Source organism: Ambystoma mexicanum, chromosome 12 (genome assembly GCF_040938575.1).
Source record: "Ambystoma mexicanum isolate Mex_15411 chromosome 12, UKY_AmexF1_1, whole genome shotgun sequence".
Classification (NCBI taxonomy): Eukaryota; Metazoa; Chordata; class Amphibia; order Caudata; family Ambystomatidae; genus Ambystoma; species Ambystoma mexicanum.
This window is the reverse complement of record NC_090936.1, coordinates 398,487,446-398,501,193: the sequence shown is the minus strand read 5'-3', so window position 1 is coordinate 398,501,193 and position 13,748 is coordinate 398,487,446. Positions and strand designations below refer to the sequence as shown.

Genomic DNA, 13,748 nt, shown 5'->3' with positions numbered 1-13,748 from the left:
CATACCATTAACAAGGCATTTAGAACCATAGCTACAGGAAGGCAATAATAGGCAGCTACTTAATGGCCTTACTAGCAGGGACCCACCAGATTGACCCTGCAAACAGTTAATACAGCTCCATTGCATGGGGAGGAGGTTGGCAAAATGTTGCTTCGCTAAGGGAGGGAAACATCCATTCAGTGGCCAGGAAGGTGTTCTGAACCATAATGGCAAGAGGTGTAATGGAAGTACCAGATATCGGGAACCTAAGCAACATATTTTTAAATGATTAAGCCATTCACCAAATAGTAAAATCCATTTGGATTTGCAGAATGTCCAACACTTATGTAAATGTGTTCCATTGAATTCTGTCCTATGTAAATTCTTCTTGTATTCATTGTGGATATACAAGCTCCTTCCTGTATATGAGTCATGTTTTGTTTTTAAATTAAGTCCTGTTAGTGCAATTTCATATTACCAATATGCCCAGCTCAAGAAAATCCATTCCTAACACTACTGAAAGTCAAGAACATGGATGGTGCCTGTCGAGTGGTTCTTAAGTTCTGAGAAGCTGGACCCATGCAATTGGATAGTGAGTTCTGGTCACAAAGATTTTCCCCATCAAAAGTAATATGTTCTTAATTATCATTTCTGAAATACATTTGTAAATCACTGTCATTAATGTTGCTTCTAGTCCACATTCTAGTTTGCTAAAATCTTTTCTTTGCATCTTTGCCCTTTCATCGTTTTCTCGGATATATGGTATTTTAAATAACACAACATTGTTAAAAAACTGTTCCGAAAAGCTAGACTATTAACACAATGATAAACTGGATTAAGAAAACACTCTCATGGAAACTGCATGTTGTTGTTTTTAATAAAATAGTGCATTAAGACAAAAACCTCTTTTACATGTTTAATAAAGCTTCACCTGGACGGGCACTGGAAAATGTGTAGGGGAGTGTAAGGGAATCCTTCGATTCATTGCCTACTCTGCTTAATCCTACTGCTTCCCTTAGACATTCCAGTGCAGTTACAAAATTATGCAATATAGTTTCAATCTTCAACATAATTCTGGGTTGATAGTTATGCAAAAGTTGTGTTGTGGTTGAACGGTGCTATCTTTTTACGCAAGACATTACAGGCCTTCTCATTGTTGCGCAAGGTTTTAGATGTTTACCAAAAATGGCAACAAAATGATAGCGAGATGCACATTTTGGAAAGCAAGAAGGCACTCTCAGACATGAATTGAAGTCTAACAATTGCACTCTTCAAGAGACAGAAGAGACCTAGCGACCCGCTTTGCAGCACTCCAGAAACACATACGTGTCTGACACCATAAACAGTCTGCCAAGTCACCCCACACTACTGCAACCTCAAATGTCATTTTCAATCTTTGACAATTATTCTTTTACATTCACTCTACTCTCACGCGTTGGCCTCTGAGAAACAGAGAAGAGACCATTGAGAAAGTAGAAATATTTCAAAGGCAGCTTTTTTGACATACATCCAAATGCATCAAAATCGGAGTTCAAGTACCAGAATTAACATCTTAAATGGTGGGTACATTTCCACTATAAAGAAGCCTGCAAAAAAGTATTCAGGGCCTCATATATTGATGACTTGCTATTGGCTGATTCCTGCTGCGTTCAGTCCCTTGATTTTCGTCATTTCTGTTTGAAGAAGCCAGAGGTCCTTCTAGTAAGATCTTGCCGTCTGTTGTATGTCTTCTCTGTGTTCTGCATCAGTGTCTCAGGGTGCTGGATACCCTGAAGTAGGACAGGAATTTGTAACAGAGGTTCACCACAAAGTACCATATGTTCCGGGCCATCTGTGATCTTGCAATGAAAATGCGCCAGATGAAGACAAGTAGGACCGTGTTGAAAGTATAGCGAATTTTTGCAAGCCTTAAAAAGAAAAAAAGAGAAGAAAGAACATTACAGTTAAGTGGTTCAAAGTAGAGATTTGAGAAAATGTGATTTGGGCATGATACCTATTCATTGTTTAGGCTGAAGGTGTGCCTAAAAAGTCGCAAATGCAAACATTTTGTGATTAACCATACATATATAGTGGAACTAATCACTTCTAAAGCACATATGCAATACAGTTTCCTAAAGGGAGTAATGTTACATAGTACAAATCTGCCAACTTAAACAAAAAGATTATAATTATGACACTTTTTGGCGGCTGTGTGTGAACCTGTTAAGACAGCACTTTAAGAAGCACTAAACATGTATGTGTGTCTTACCATGAAATACTGATACAAAGAGGACACCAATGAATGCTACTCTCTATGTACTGTCCATGGAATATTCACTTCCCCTTCATTACATACCCCGGCAGCGGCTCATATACACCATCAGGGAAAGCACCCCTGACACTGGGTGTCCTCGTTACAGCACGAGTACATTCAAACCTCTTCCCGGGGAACGCTTTGTTTATTTTAGTTATGCTAATAGCACATTCCTGAAGATCTCACTGGGACAGGTGAGAATGTAGTAGATACCAAGAATGCTTTCTTACTTCCTCTGTTCTTGAATAACATACCAGCACAGTTGTTACTGGACCGGCAAACTACGAGTTCTGCTTGCAGGTACCTTTTCGGCTGCCAGGTCTGACCTGGCAGGTGGACCGGCACCCGCAAGCAGACCTCGACGGATGCACCAGCACCATTCATAAATGGTGCCAGTGCTTCCGGCCTCCCCATTCCCATTGAGTCCAATGGCATTCAAATGGGAATGGGGAGAAATAAAAACCGGCACCCGGCAATGGGGATTACTGGGTCCGCCGGGGTTGTAATGCACAGGTAAGTCCCCATTGCCAGGTGCCGGTAAATTCTTGACCGGAACGGTTACCGCCAGGGTCATAATGACCCCCATTATTCTGTCTGTAAGGCCATTAGAACTAGGCTGCTTGTAGTTTAGCTGTCCTCGGGATCAATCAGCATTCAATGACCGGGGGCAGTATGAACTTCTCTGCCTGCTTTTGAGATGGCCTCACTCTCTGACGCGCGTACTTTCCTCACTATGTGTTGCCTTGCATTTTATCACAAATGTTCTTTAAACAAATAAGTTATTGAAATGTTGGCATTTACGAAAACTTTATATTTCAAGCTATTCCTAAACCCCTTATGATACTCATGATTTCAATTGACACTTTATCGCAAGAACTGTAGTTTCTCTGTAACCCCAACTTGATGAGTCTGCACAATTAAGGACTGGTAGTGAATCCTCATCAATAGGGTCCAGATAAAGGAAAGATTGCTCATTACTCTGCAACACAGGCAGTGTCAAGAAGGAAGGGACGCTGGTAAGCTGCCTTTCATTGGTCTATCCCTTAGAGGTCCTGAACATCATCCCCTCCATTCGAACATCTATGTACTATCCCTAAATGCGTTGTTAGAGGGGGGTGTGGCATGTTCAGATCTATGTTGATTGACCCGTGCGCCATGTATCTATTCAAAGATTATTTGCTAAAATAGAAGACAGGATATTTACTGACTTGCTCAGCATTGATCGTGGCAGTGGCATCTCAAAGCACCACAGCAAGCTCTATTTTCAAATATCCTGGCACACCTCAAGCTGGTGAAATGATTGTCACTCAAATGAAGGCTAAAATGCTTCCAGTTAATTGTGACTCCTGCCTTATCCTTGAACTACTTGGTAAGTTAGATGTCAACAGATCACATGGTGGGAAAGGAACAGGTTTTGGTGAAACCATGTGTACTGTATAAATGCCTTCCTGTTTCTAGTTACGTGGTGAAATAATATATTTAGCTTTGGCTGGTGGCCTGTGCAACGTTTCAGACAAATATTGTGCGCACTGGCTGAGAGTTATTGCATCCATAGAGCAGAGCAAAGAATGTCAGGCCGGCTCGTAAGGGCCATGCTCTGGTCCCAGGCAGGGACTTAGTTGCCCATCCCCACAGCTGGACTCAAATATTGATACATCCAGATGGTGTGTGCACAAACCTGAATAGTGACTCACAACCAGTACAAAAATGCGCCATAACACCACCTCAGGTATATTGAGTACACCATGTCAATTTAGGCAAACGTTGAGGCAGATGTTTTGATCCAATGCGCCTGATTCATAAATGGGTGCGCAAATTAACGGAGCGCAGCAAATGCACTTTATGCATTTGCCTGCATTGCTGAAATGCTCAGGTCACCTTATTCTCAAAGGTGACCTAAGCATTTCAGGGGGGCTTGACAATAGTACAAAGATGCGTTATCCACCCCCTTGGCTACATTAGTTTTGGATCGCACTCACAACAACACTAATGTATGACGGGCTCCCAGGAGCAACGTGATTGCTTGGCACGCATTTCACCACGACGGGCTGTTCAAAGGCCCATCTCGTTGAAATTACAGGGAAAACAAAAAAGCATTTCCGTCCCCGTTTGGGGATGATTTGCACCTCCCTCTGGGCCTGTAATGAACGGGCGCAGGAGGAAGACCCTCGTTTCTGAGCATTTCAACATGCATCCCATTTGTGAATTGGGGATGTGCTTTAAAATTCCTAGGAACACCCCCTTATTTGCACAAATTCAGAAAGGAGGGAAAAAGGGCATAGATGCCCTCATTCAGATGCCCTTTGTGAATGGGGCTGCCACTTCTTTTGGAGTGAGTACCAAAAAATGTTTTGAGAATCTGGCCCAATATATTTATTTAAATAGTTGCTTCACATCAATGGACTGGAGGGGGACAAACTGCTGATCCTGTTTCAGCAAAGCTGCAGCCCACACAATAGCTATGAACCCTGTGAACTAACAGGAGGCCAATGCATTGAGTACTTCATACATTGTCCTACCACAAATCCTAGAACTATAACATAGGTTCTGCTTGAAAGACATCCACCAATTGCAGTTAACAGAATCTATAAGCACCCAGACAGAGTCAAGGAGGAAAGCAACGAAGGATTATAAAGGGACTTGCATACAAACCATAATATTCAGCATTGTAGATCACTGTTGGTGATGCCATATTAATACCTAAGGGAACTGCCACGTTTTTATGTCTCCTTTTGGTCTAGAGGTTAACATATGCTTTTTTGTAACATTCTTCTTCTCCACTACCTGCGTAATTCTGGAGTTTCTACTTTGCTGCCCTAGTGGTGAAGGCACTAGGTTTCAGAGAAAAAAGTGGGTTCACATGATCCTGAGATGTACAGTAACTAGCACCTAACAACAGCAGTTCCAGCTTTACTCATTAAAGAGTCTTGATGACCATACTCCAGACATCACCCACATAGATAGTGGAACAACTGAAGACACTAATCACCTGACATCAGACCCAGTTCACATCACACCCAGAGCTCGTGTTTATGCATACCCCCTCCCAAACTTTACCGCAGCTATCCCATCATATAGACCCATAATCAAAGGCAAAGTGCCTTTCTTGCACTCTTGGACTTTTGGATGTAACTACCATGTTCTCACCTGAACTTTGGCATAATCCCATCAACTTTCCATCAAAGCAATCTAAATTCAGGTAATTACCAACATTGTATTTATAATTCATATTAATGTTGGATTGATCAATAAACATACCTCTCTAATTCATGACCACATGTTGTAACCCTACTCAAAATCTGAAATAATGAGAGCTCGGTCTTAAATATTCCAGGTGTCACAATCTCAGCAAGACAGGAGGGGTACTAGCCATGCATCTCTCTCTCACAATAATAAAGGCCCCCTTCTTTGAATCTATTATCACCAGTATACAGAACCCTAACGCTACTTCCTTCATTTTAGTGACAATGTTTGCCCTCTGTTCGAAACCCCACATAACAACTCAACCTCACCAGAGCTTCAACACTTAGGTAGACATCCTTTCCTTCTCTTTCACTCACCTTCCTTAATTAATTAATGACATTTACACCCATTGCCTCTCTCAGCTACTCAGCTACTCTATCCAAAGTGCAGGTCCTGCTCTGAATCTACTGCCAGAAGTACTCACTCATTTACTGTATTTCAATTGCTTGTGGCCCTGTACTGCCTCATCTACTGTCTTGTTGTCGCTAGTCTGTTCTACAGGATAATCTTATATATTTGGTTTCTAGAGGTCCTGTGCTGCTTTATCTACTACATGGTCGTTGCTAGTGGTCTGTAGGGATAGTTTTTACATGAATTTCAACCATGCACTAATTTTAGCCACTGATTTCAATAGGGGTAATGTTTTAATGGGGTAATGTTGTAGCACGTTTTAGGTGTGTGACTTAGTAATGATGTGAGACATTGAGAGTGAACTAAAGAAAGGGTGATTTGGGATTTAGCTTAGCACAGTGTAATGCAGAGTGCTAATAACTAACATATTAAAACACTAACACACTACTAATGACTAATCTTAACAAGACTAATACTAGTAATTATTAGTCATTAGACTGGGGTTGCTCAGGCCTTAGTCCACATTGAAAGCTGAACTGCAGTGTGCTTTGTGGAAGTGGGGTTCAGAACGCAATGAGGCAGCAGAATGTATTGTTGCAAAGACAGCTTCTGTGTTCGAACAGAAAAAAAAAACAGGATTTCAGGATGCTATGCAGCACATTTCATCTGGGCAGTAGAGTGCTGCACAAGGGCCATTGACGAAGGAGAATCGCAAGAACAGGAAAGTTGCTGGGTGTGGGCTAAAGATGGGCAGTATTTGTTTAGAAACATTATTTATGACAACACGATTTTTGCAGGAATTAGGGAAAAAGCAGTAAAGGTTCTGTAGAGGGATATAGGCAAGGGGAGGTGAAGAGAGAAACGTTTACAAGCCAGATACGGAGGGAAGAATGGGTTTGGCCAGAAAACGATGGAGTAGAGGAGCAGGAGATAGAGGGGAAGAAAGAAAAAATCACATACAATTGGAGTGCTGGTGGCGCTGTGCGGTGAGACGGCAGGCTTGCTGACCCGGGGCTGCACAGGAAGGAGGAGTGGACCACGCTGGGTTTTGGCAGGCAGCTGGGAGTGGGTGAGATCGTGCACGTGAGACAGAAGGTATCCCTTGTACAGGCTGAATATCCCCCTCACAGGGCTTTTGGTGGGTATGAGTTAAGACACAAGAAGAACGAATGAAACAATTAATTAGGATAACCCCGGGCCTGATCTGGGAAGTGCCAGATGGGGATAAAACAAATACAAGGTGTAGTAATATATGTAGCGCTTTATAATGTTTATAGCGCTTTAGAATATAGTGCTTCACTAAATGTGATGAACATTTTTTTGTTGCCAGCAATAATGTGGCACACACATATAGTCATTTTTATGTTGCCAGTATAACATGTGAATATGTGGCTGGAGGCATGCAAGGTATGGAATTCATAATGCAGCCAAAGCCCAATGTGAAGCTGCAGAGAGTAATGTGCACACATTTTCTTTTCTCTCTTGAATACCTCATACATAGAAGAACTACATTATATATGTAACTGACTAACTTTAATTAACAATTACTAATCACTAATGCTAACTCATTAACATTATAATGTAGTCCCATGGACAAAATGAGGTGAAAATACATATTTTGAAATTCGTTTTTAAACGTGCACTGTATTTTATTTCTCTCTTCTTTTCTCATGCTGTGTTGAATGCAGAAAGCAGAAAGGAACGCAGCAGGAAATCGAAAAAGATACTGTTGTTATAATCTGAAGCTCCCATTTTTTGGAACATGAGGGTGTTAACAGAATACATTTTCTGCTAATATGATTGGAAGGAAGTGTCTGCAGATGTGTCACGTCACATGTATGAAGGCTCTGAGTTTTTCTAATGGAAAGATGACAGGGGGAAGTCAGTTCATGTTGGCTGGGCTCTGGAGATAGATGTTCTTGGTGTCACTGGCACTGGCTTGGAAGTTTTGCCGTGCATCCCTGAAACCAAGATAACAGGGACAGCTCATGCTGACTGGGCCGGTTCTTCGGAGGTGAGTGAAGGAAGGTCGTCTGTGGGCGAGAGCCACAAATATTTCTGGTAAGCAGACAGTTTAAGTGAGGTTCTGTGTGCTGTTGTTTGACGAACAACTGATCTAAAAATATCAGGTAGTCAGAGTAGCAAGGGAAACCCTCTGCATCTTGATTCGTCATGTGTATAATGTTAAAAAGCAAGTCATATGTTTAAAAAGAAAAACACTTGTTTGCTCTGTTTCTGTATTCTTTCTTCTTTTTATTTTGTTACAGATTACGTAAAATGCACATGGTAAGATTGTTATTGTGAATTGTATTTGTTTTCAATACAAATAATATATAAAAGCATATGGTGTAGTTTTTTTCTTATATTGCATTTGGGATTGTATTTGTGACACAGGGGAGATTTATTCTCTTTGGTAATGCATTTGTCATTTTGCCCATGCAGATAGAATAATAACCAAGAATAAGCAGTGAAAAACAGGTGTGTGTGTGTTGCCCTCCTTGCATGTTGTTGGAGGGCATTTGATATAATATAGATTGCTGGAGGTCCATGAGCCAGTGATGCCTATGGGCATAGATAACTGGTGTAGATAAGCCCGTGATACCGGCCACAGGCTGTAGGTGGTATAAAAGTGTATATAAAGTGTTGGGTCCCCTTATCTGTATAGGTCCAAGGACCTCTGTAGATCACTAGGAGGTATTCTAATAGAAAGGAAGGTTTTGTTTATGATGGGGTTATAATATAGGGAAGGAAACTATGCTCACCACTTAATGATCTATCACCACAAAATACCACCAGTAGTGCAAATTACTAGATTCACAATATAATATAACAAGGTATGGTCACTAGAATGATATGAGGCCAAACCCAATCTAAATGCAAGGGTACGTTATTACCAAACTACCACTCTTCTTTTGGCGGTAAGAAAATACTGCCAGACCCCAAATTTACACAAAATATCGTACAAAGGGGACTTGAACACATTTGTTCCTAGTTAAGGAAGAGCAGCCGTATTCTCCCATGCAAAAAGATATATTCATGAGAAAGTGGTATTCTGCAGACGTGCAAAAGGCTGTCATTCTTACTTCCAAGGATACATATAAAACAAACGCACATTTTCTGCCAAGAACTGTTGCATAAAGCGTTTCACTTGGAGAAAAGAGATATTGTTCTCTGAGGTGGGGGTGTATAACTCGCAAAGAATAGAGTTGTTTTCTTTCCCAGTGGTAAAATGTGATATTGCATATTGTGTTTTAATTTCTTTACAAATGTGCGGGTATATATTTGGTTGATGTGACATTAGCTGTGAATGCAGGGGCAAATGGAGTCTGTGTGTTTTTTTTTATTATTACAAAAGACACATCCAGGCTGATGTTTTCCTAATGTTTTGTCATACCTTGGGCATGTAAAGGTCCCATATAAAAAAGATATAATCGTGAGCTAGTTCCCCATACTTTAACAAACGAAAATCAGGGAAAACAAGTATCCCTGCACAGAGTGAGAGTACTCTGGGTATATTTCTACTCCCAGAGCTATTACCTTAATGCATTTTACTACATCATCTCCCCCACTTATTCCTCATCTACGACATTTGTCCACAACACATCCCTCACAATACCTGCTCTTTATACTCAAACTCTCTGTACACATCTCCCTCTGCCTCTAGGACCTCTTCCAATGAACATCTCTCTCATTTCTTGCGCCCCTCTCCACCCAAACACACTTCACACCATGCCAATACCTATCGCCTGCTAGAAAAGGCTAATCGGCTAACTAACTAATGTAACCTCGTTTCGAGGGGATTGGGTCCTCCGACGTATTCCATATCTATGACAGTAATCACCACAGCTGTGCTGCTTCGGAAAATCTTTCGCGTCTGTATCCTGCATCGATGACGTCAATATGTTGTCCTCGAGGACCTCCTCCGACGGCCGACGTCACTAGATGTTATAAGTAGGACGCACAACGCCCGTAGTCTCAGTTCCGTTTTTTCCGCAAACGTGTTCGCTTCGGAGATCTCGGCGCGCCTCGACTCTTTGGAGTTTCTGTTCTTTCGGTTCTTTGAACCTGATCGTTTTGTGAAGTTGTTATCGGGATGTCTTACTCTTCTTCCACCCCGCGTCCGGGCTTCAAGAAGTGTGGGGACTGCGGGTCAAATATGTCGGTGATGGACTCGCACAACGCCTGCCTCTGTTGCCTCGGGGAGGCCCACGACACGGATGATTGTGTCGACTGCCAGTCGCTTACGTCCAAGGCCTTGCGGGAACATAAGAAGCTGTTGGTCGGTAAGGTGTCCAAGCCCCGGAAGGCGAGGTCCACTGGGCTTTCGAGCGATGGACGATTCGAGGGGCGACTCTCCGCATCATAGTCGTAAGTCTAGCGGGTCTCGGTCCCGGAGTGGGTCCCGCCACTCCTCTGCCTCTTCGAGGCACTCCCGGAAGCACTGTCATCCGTCGCCTTCCCCGTCCTCTTCCGAGGACTCCGCCCGTCGGCGGGTTTCTTATCCCACCAAGCATTCCTCTCCAGAGGAATGGGCTTCATTCAGGAAGAAAATGTTGGCGATTCTTGAATCGCAGGGCTCCGGTCCATCCGCGCCTCTGAGAGGGGTCGGCCATGACCGTACTAGAGACACCGCTCATACAAATTCGGGCTCGGGTGGTCGGCACAATTCGCGGGAGAGGTCCCGCTCGGACAAGGGGAATCATTCTAGTCATGCCCGTTCCAGGTCCCGGTCCTCGACGCGCTTGAGACCGCGTGCACCTGTAAAGTCTTCGAAGAAGACGTCAACGCCTGTGGTGCCGAGGTCATTGACAGACTCTCTCGAGGCCCTGCCTCCGAGGAAGTCGTCGACGTTGTCAAGGCCTAGGCTGTCGAGAGACACGGTCGGGGCTCTGGCCTCGAGGCCTGTGTCGAAGCCGTCAATGCTGTTGGTGCCACGCTTGACATCGACGCCGATTCCGTCGACGCCCTCAACGCATTTCGAGGCTGTGGTGTCGGAGGTACCCCCTAGAAAGGCTCTGGCCAAGGCAAAACATGTCTTTCTCCCTTATTCAATGCCCACTTTCCAGCCTATGGATTATATTTCCGAGGTGGAAGAGGGTTCTGAAGATGGGTTGGTTCCTCGCACGGTACCAGATGAAATTTTTTCTGGTCATAGCCAGATTGAGGACCTGCATCAGTCACTGCATGATGCCAGTGGTCTGGACACCTCTCCGGAGGTGGAGTTCTGTAGGCCTGAGCCTGAAAACCCATGCTGAGTTATCGTACCGGCGCCCGGAGCCCATCGTATGTCGAGGGTCACAGACTACTTGGGGTGGTCGGCGCCCCCAATTGATTTTGTGCAGGATGATCTTACAGATATCCTCGACCAAGGTCCACCCACTGACCCGGTACTGCCATTCCATATGGCTCTGCAAAGAAGAGTGGCAGCGGCTTGGATTACCCCAGAGAGACTCCCGGCAGTGAGCAAGTCTTTGCCGTGAAAATACCGTCCAGCCAGTAGTGACCCCTGCTACTTGACCACGTACCCCACTCCGCAGAGTTTGGTGGTGCAGGCGGCTACGGCCCCAGCAAAGCAGGCGTCGTATCCTACCATCCCTCCTGATAGGGACGACAAGCGTTTTGATGGTTGGGCGAAGAAAGTGTTTTCTTCAGGGGGTATGGAGCTTCAGGCAGCCAACTGCGTATGTGCCTTGTCTCGTTTCACGCACACTCTGTGGAACTGTATTTCCTTAGCGGCTGAATATATTCCCGAAGGGGACGAATGGGATGGTTTTCTTGCTATTATTCAGAATGGCAAGGATGCCGTGTGTGAGTCCGTTCAGTCGGGTTTGGACATAGCAGACTGTGTCAGTCGGTCCATGGCGGTAAGGACCGTAATACGCAGGTTTGCGTGGTTGAGGAAGTTGGGGTTTGCTCTTGATGTGCAAGCCAGGCTCCCCAACATGCCCTTTGATGGCGTACATCTTTTTGGCAGCAAGACTGACGGAGAGCCTTGAGAGGTTGCAGACCTCCAAAGCTGCAGCGAAATAGTTGGGCACTGCAGTCCGCCAACCTCTGCCTTTTCATCCTAGGGGACAGCAATGGAGGGGAGGTTCCTTTCGTTATTACTCATCCTTTAGTAAAGCGAGAGGGGCTGCAAGTCAAAGGGGCAACCGTAGGAGTGCCAGAGGTGGAAAACAAGGTACTCGAGGTGCCAAGGCCGCGCAAACAGTTGCGTCTTTGCCCTCAGGCAACGCCGCAACCGCTACCACTCAGTCATGAGGCCCATTTTTCACCGGTTGGGGGAAGGCTGGCCCAGCATCTTGTAGAATGGCGTGCCATTACTTCAGATGTGTGGGTTCTGGAGATCATAGCCCACGGCTACTTTCTTCCTTTCCGGCAGAGGCCTCATGACAATCCACCAGGGAATCTCTCTTTGAAGAGTCCAGATCCGCTCCTTGCACAGGAAATTCAATCCCTGCTGGAGAAAGGCACCATAGAACTGGTGCCTGTAGCGGAGAGGAACAAGGGATGGTATTCCCCTTATTTTTTGATTTCCAAGAAAGACGGGGGATTGAGACCCATCATGGACCTGTGCGGTTTGAACAAACTCCTCAGGAAGTACAAGTTCAAGATGGTTACTCTCTCTCTCAAGTCCTGCAGGCCCTTCAACTTCAGGACTGGTTGGTGTCTTTCGACCTCAAGGACGCTTATTTTCATGTGCCGATCCATCCCAAGCACAAGAAGTACCTGAGGTTCGCGGTTTGGCGACTCGCACTTTCAGTTTCGGGTGCTGCCGTTTGGATTGACCTCTGCCCCGAGGGTTTTCACCAAGCTCATGGTGGTGGTGGCAGCACATCTCAGGCAAGGGGGGATTCACGTCTACCCCTACCTGGACGACTGGTTGATCAGGGCGAGCTCTCCCGAGCAAGTCCTGGATCATCTGTCCGTCACCTGCCACTCCCTCCACAGGCTGTGCTTCTCACTCAATTTAAAGAAGTCCCACTTGACGCCAACTCAGCGGCTCCAGTACATCAGAGCAGTGCTCAACACTTCCCTGGGGCAGTGTTTTCCTCCCCAGGTGAGGGCTCGTCACATTCAGCAGATGGTACACAAGTTTCAACATGCTCAGAGTCTCCCGGCGTTCGAGTTCTTGAGGTTGCTCGGCCTCATGGCATCCTGCATTCTTCTGGTGCCAGAGGCCAGGTTGCGGATGAGATCTCTGCAATGGGCTCTTAAGCTCCAGTGGTCTCAGTCTTCCGGCAGGATGTCGGACCCCATTCAGGTGCTGCCCTCGGTCACCCAGGACCTTCTGTGGTGGGCCGACAAAGGCAATCTGATGAGGGGGGCTCCATTTTGGCTGCCTTGGCCGGAGGCGACGATGGTGACAGACGCATCCCTCACGGGATGGGGAGCTCAATGAGTTGACAGTCAACGGTCGTTGGTCTCCGTCGGAGTCCAGACTCCATATCAGTCTGTTGGAGCTGAGGGCCATCAGGCTAGCCCTGAAGGCTTTTCTGCTGACTGTGCGAGGAATGAACGTCCTGATTCTGACGGAAAACACAGTGGCCATGCAATACCTCAACAAAAAGGGGTGGGCAGGGTCACTTCCTCTGTGCAGGGAGGCGATGCAGCTCTGGTTCTGGGCCATCCAGCAGGAAATTTTGATCTCGGCAGTTCATCTGGCCGGAGACGAAAACGAGACGGCGAACGCTCTGAGTAGGCAGAGCGCGATCTCTCACGAGTGGGAGCAGGCTCAGGAGATTCTCCTGGAGATCTTCGCCCTCTGGGGGACCCCTCAAGTGGATCTCTTCGCCTCCAGTGTCAACCGGAAGTGCGAAAGGTTCTGCTCGCGGGTATTTCCTCCAAGAGGAGCCTTAGGAGACGCGTTTGTGGTGGAGTG

At 45.4% G+C, this 13,748-nt stretch overlaps 1 protein-coding gene across 2 annotated transcripts in view; it reads right to left on the bottom strand.

Annotated features, from left to right (window-relative positions):
- Nucleotides 1-833: 833 nt before the first annotated feature.
- FAR2 (fatty acyl-CoA reductase 2) overlaps nt 834-13,748 on the bottom strand; it is a 549,695-nt gene continuing 536,780 nt past the window's right edge. For both annotated transcript variants that reach the window (XM_069628526.1, XM_069628527.1), the window contains exon 12: nt 834-1,886. In XM_069628526.1, coding sequence (XP_069484627.1) covers nt 1,724-1,886 — 163 coding nt within the window. In that variant the 3' untranslated portion in view covers nt 834-1,723. The remainder of the gene's footprint in view (nt 1,887-13,748) is intronic.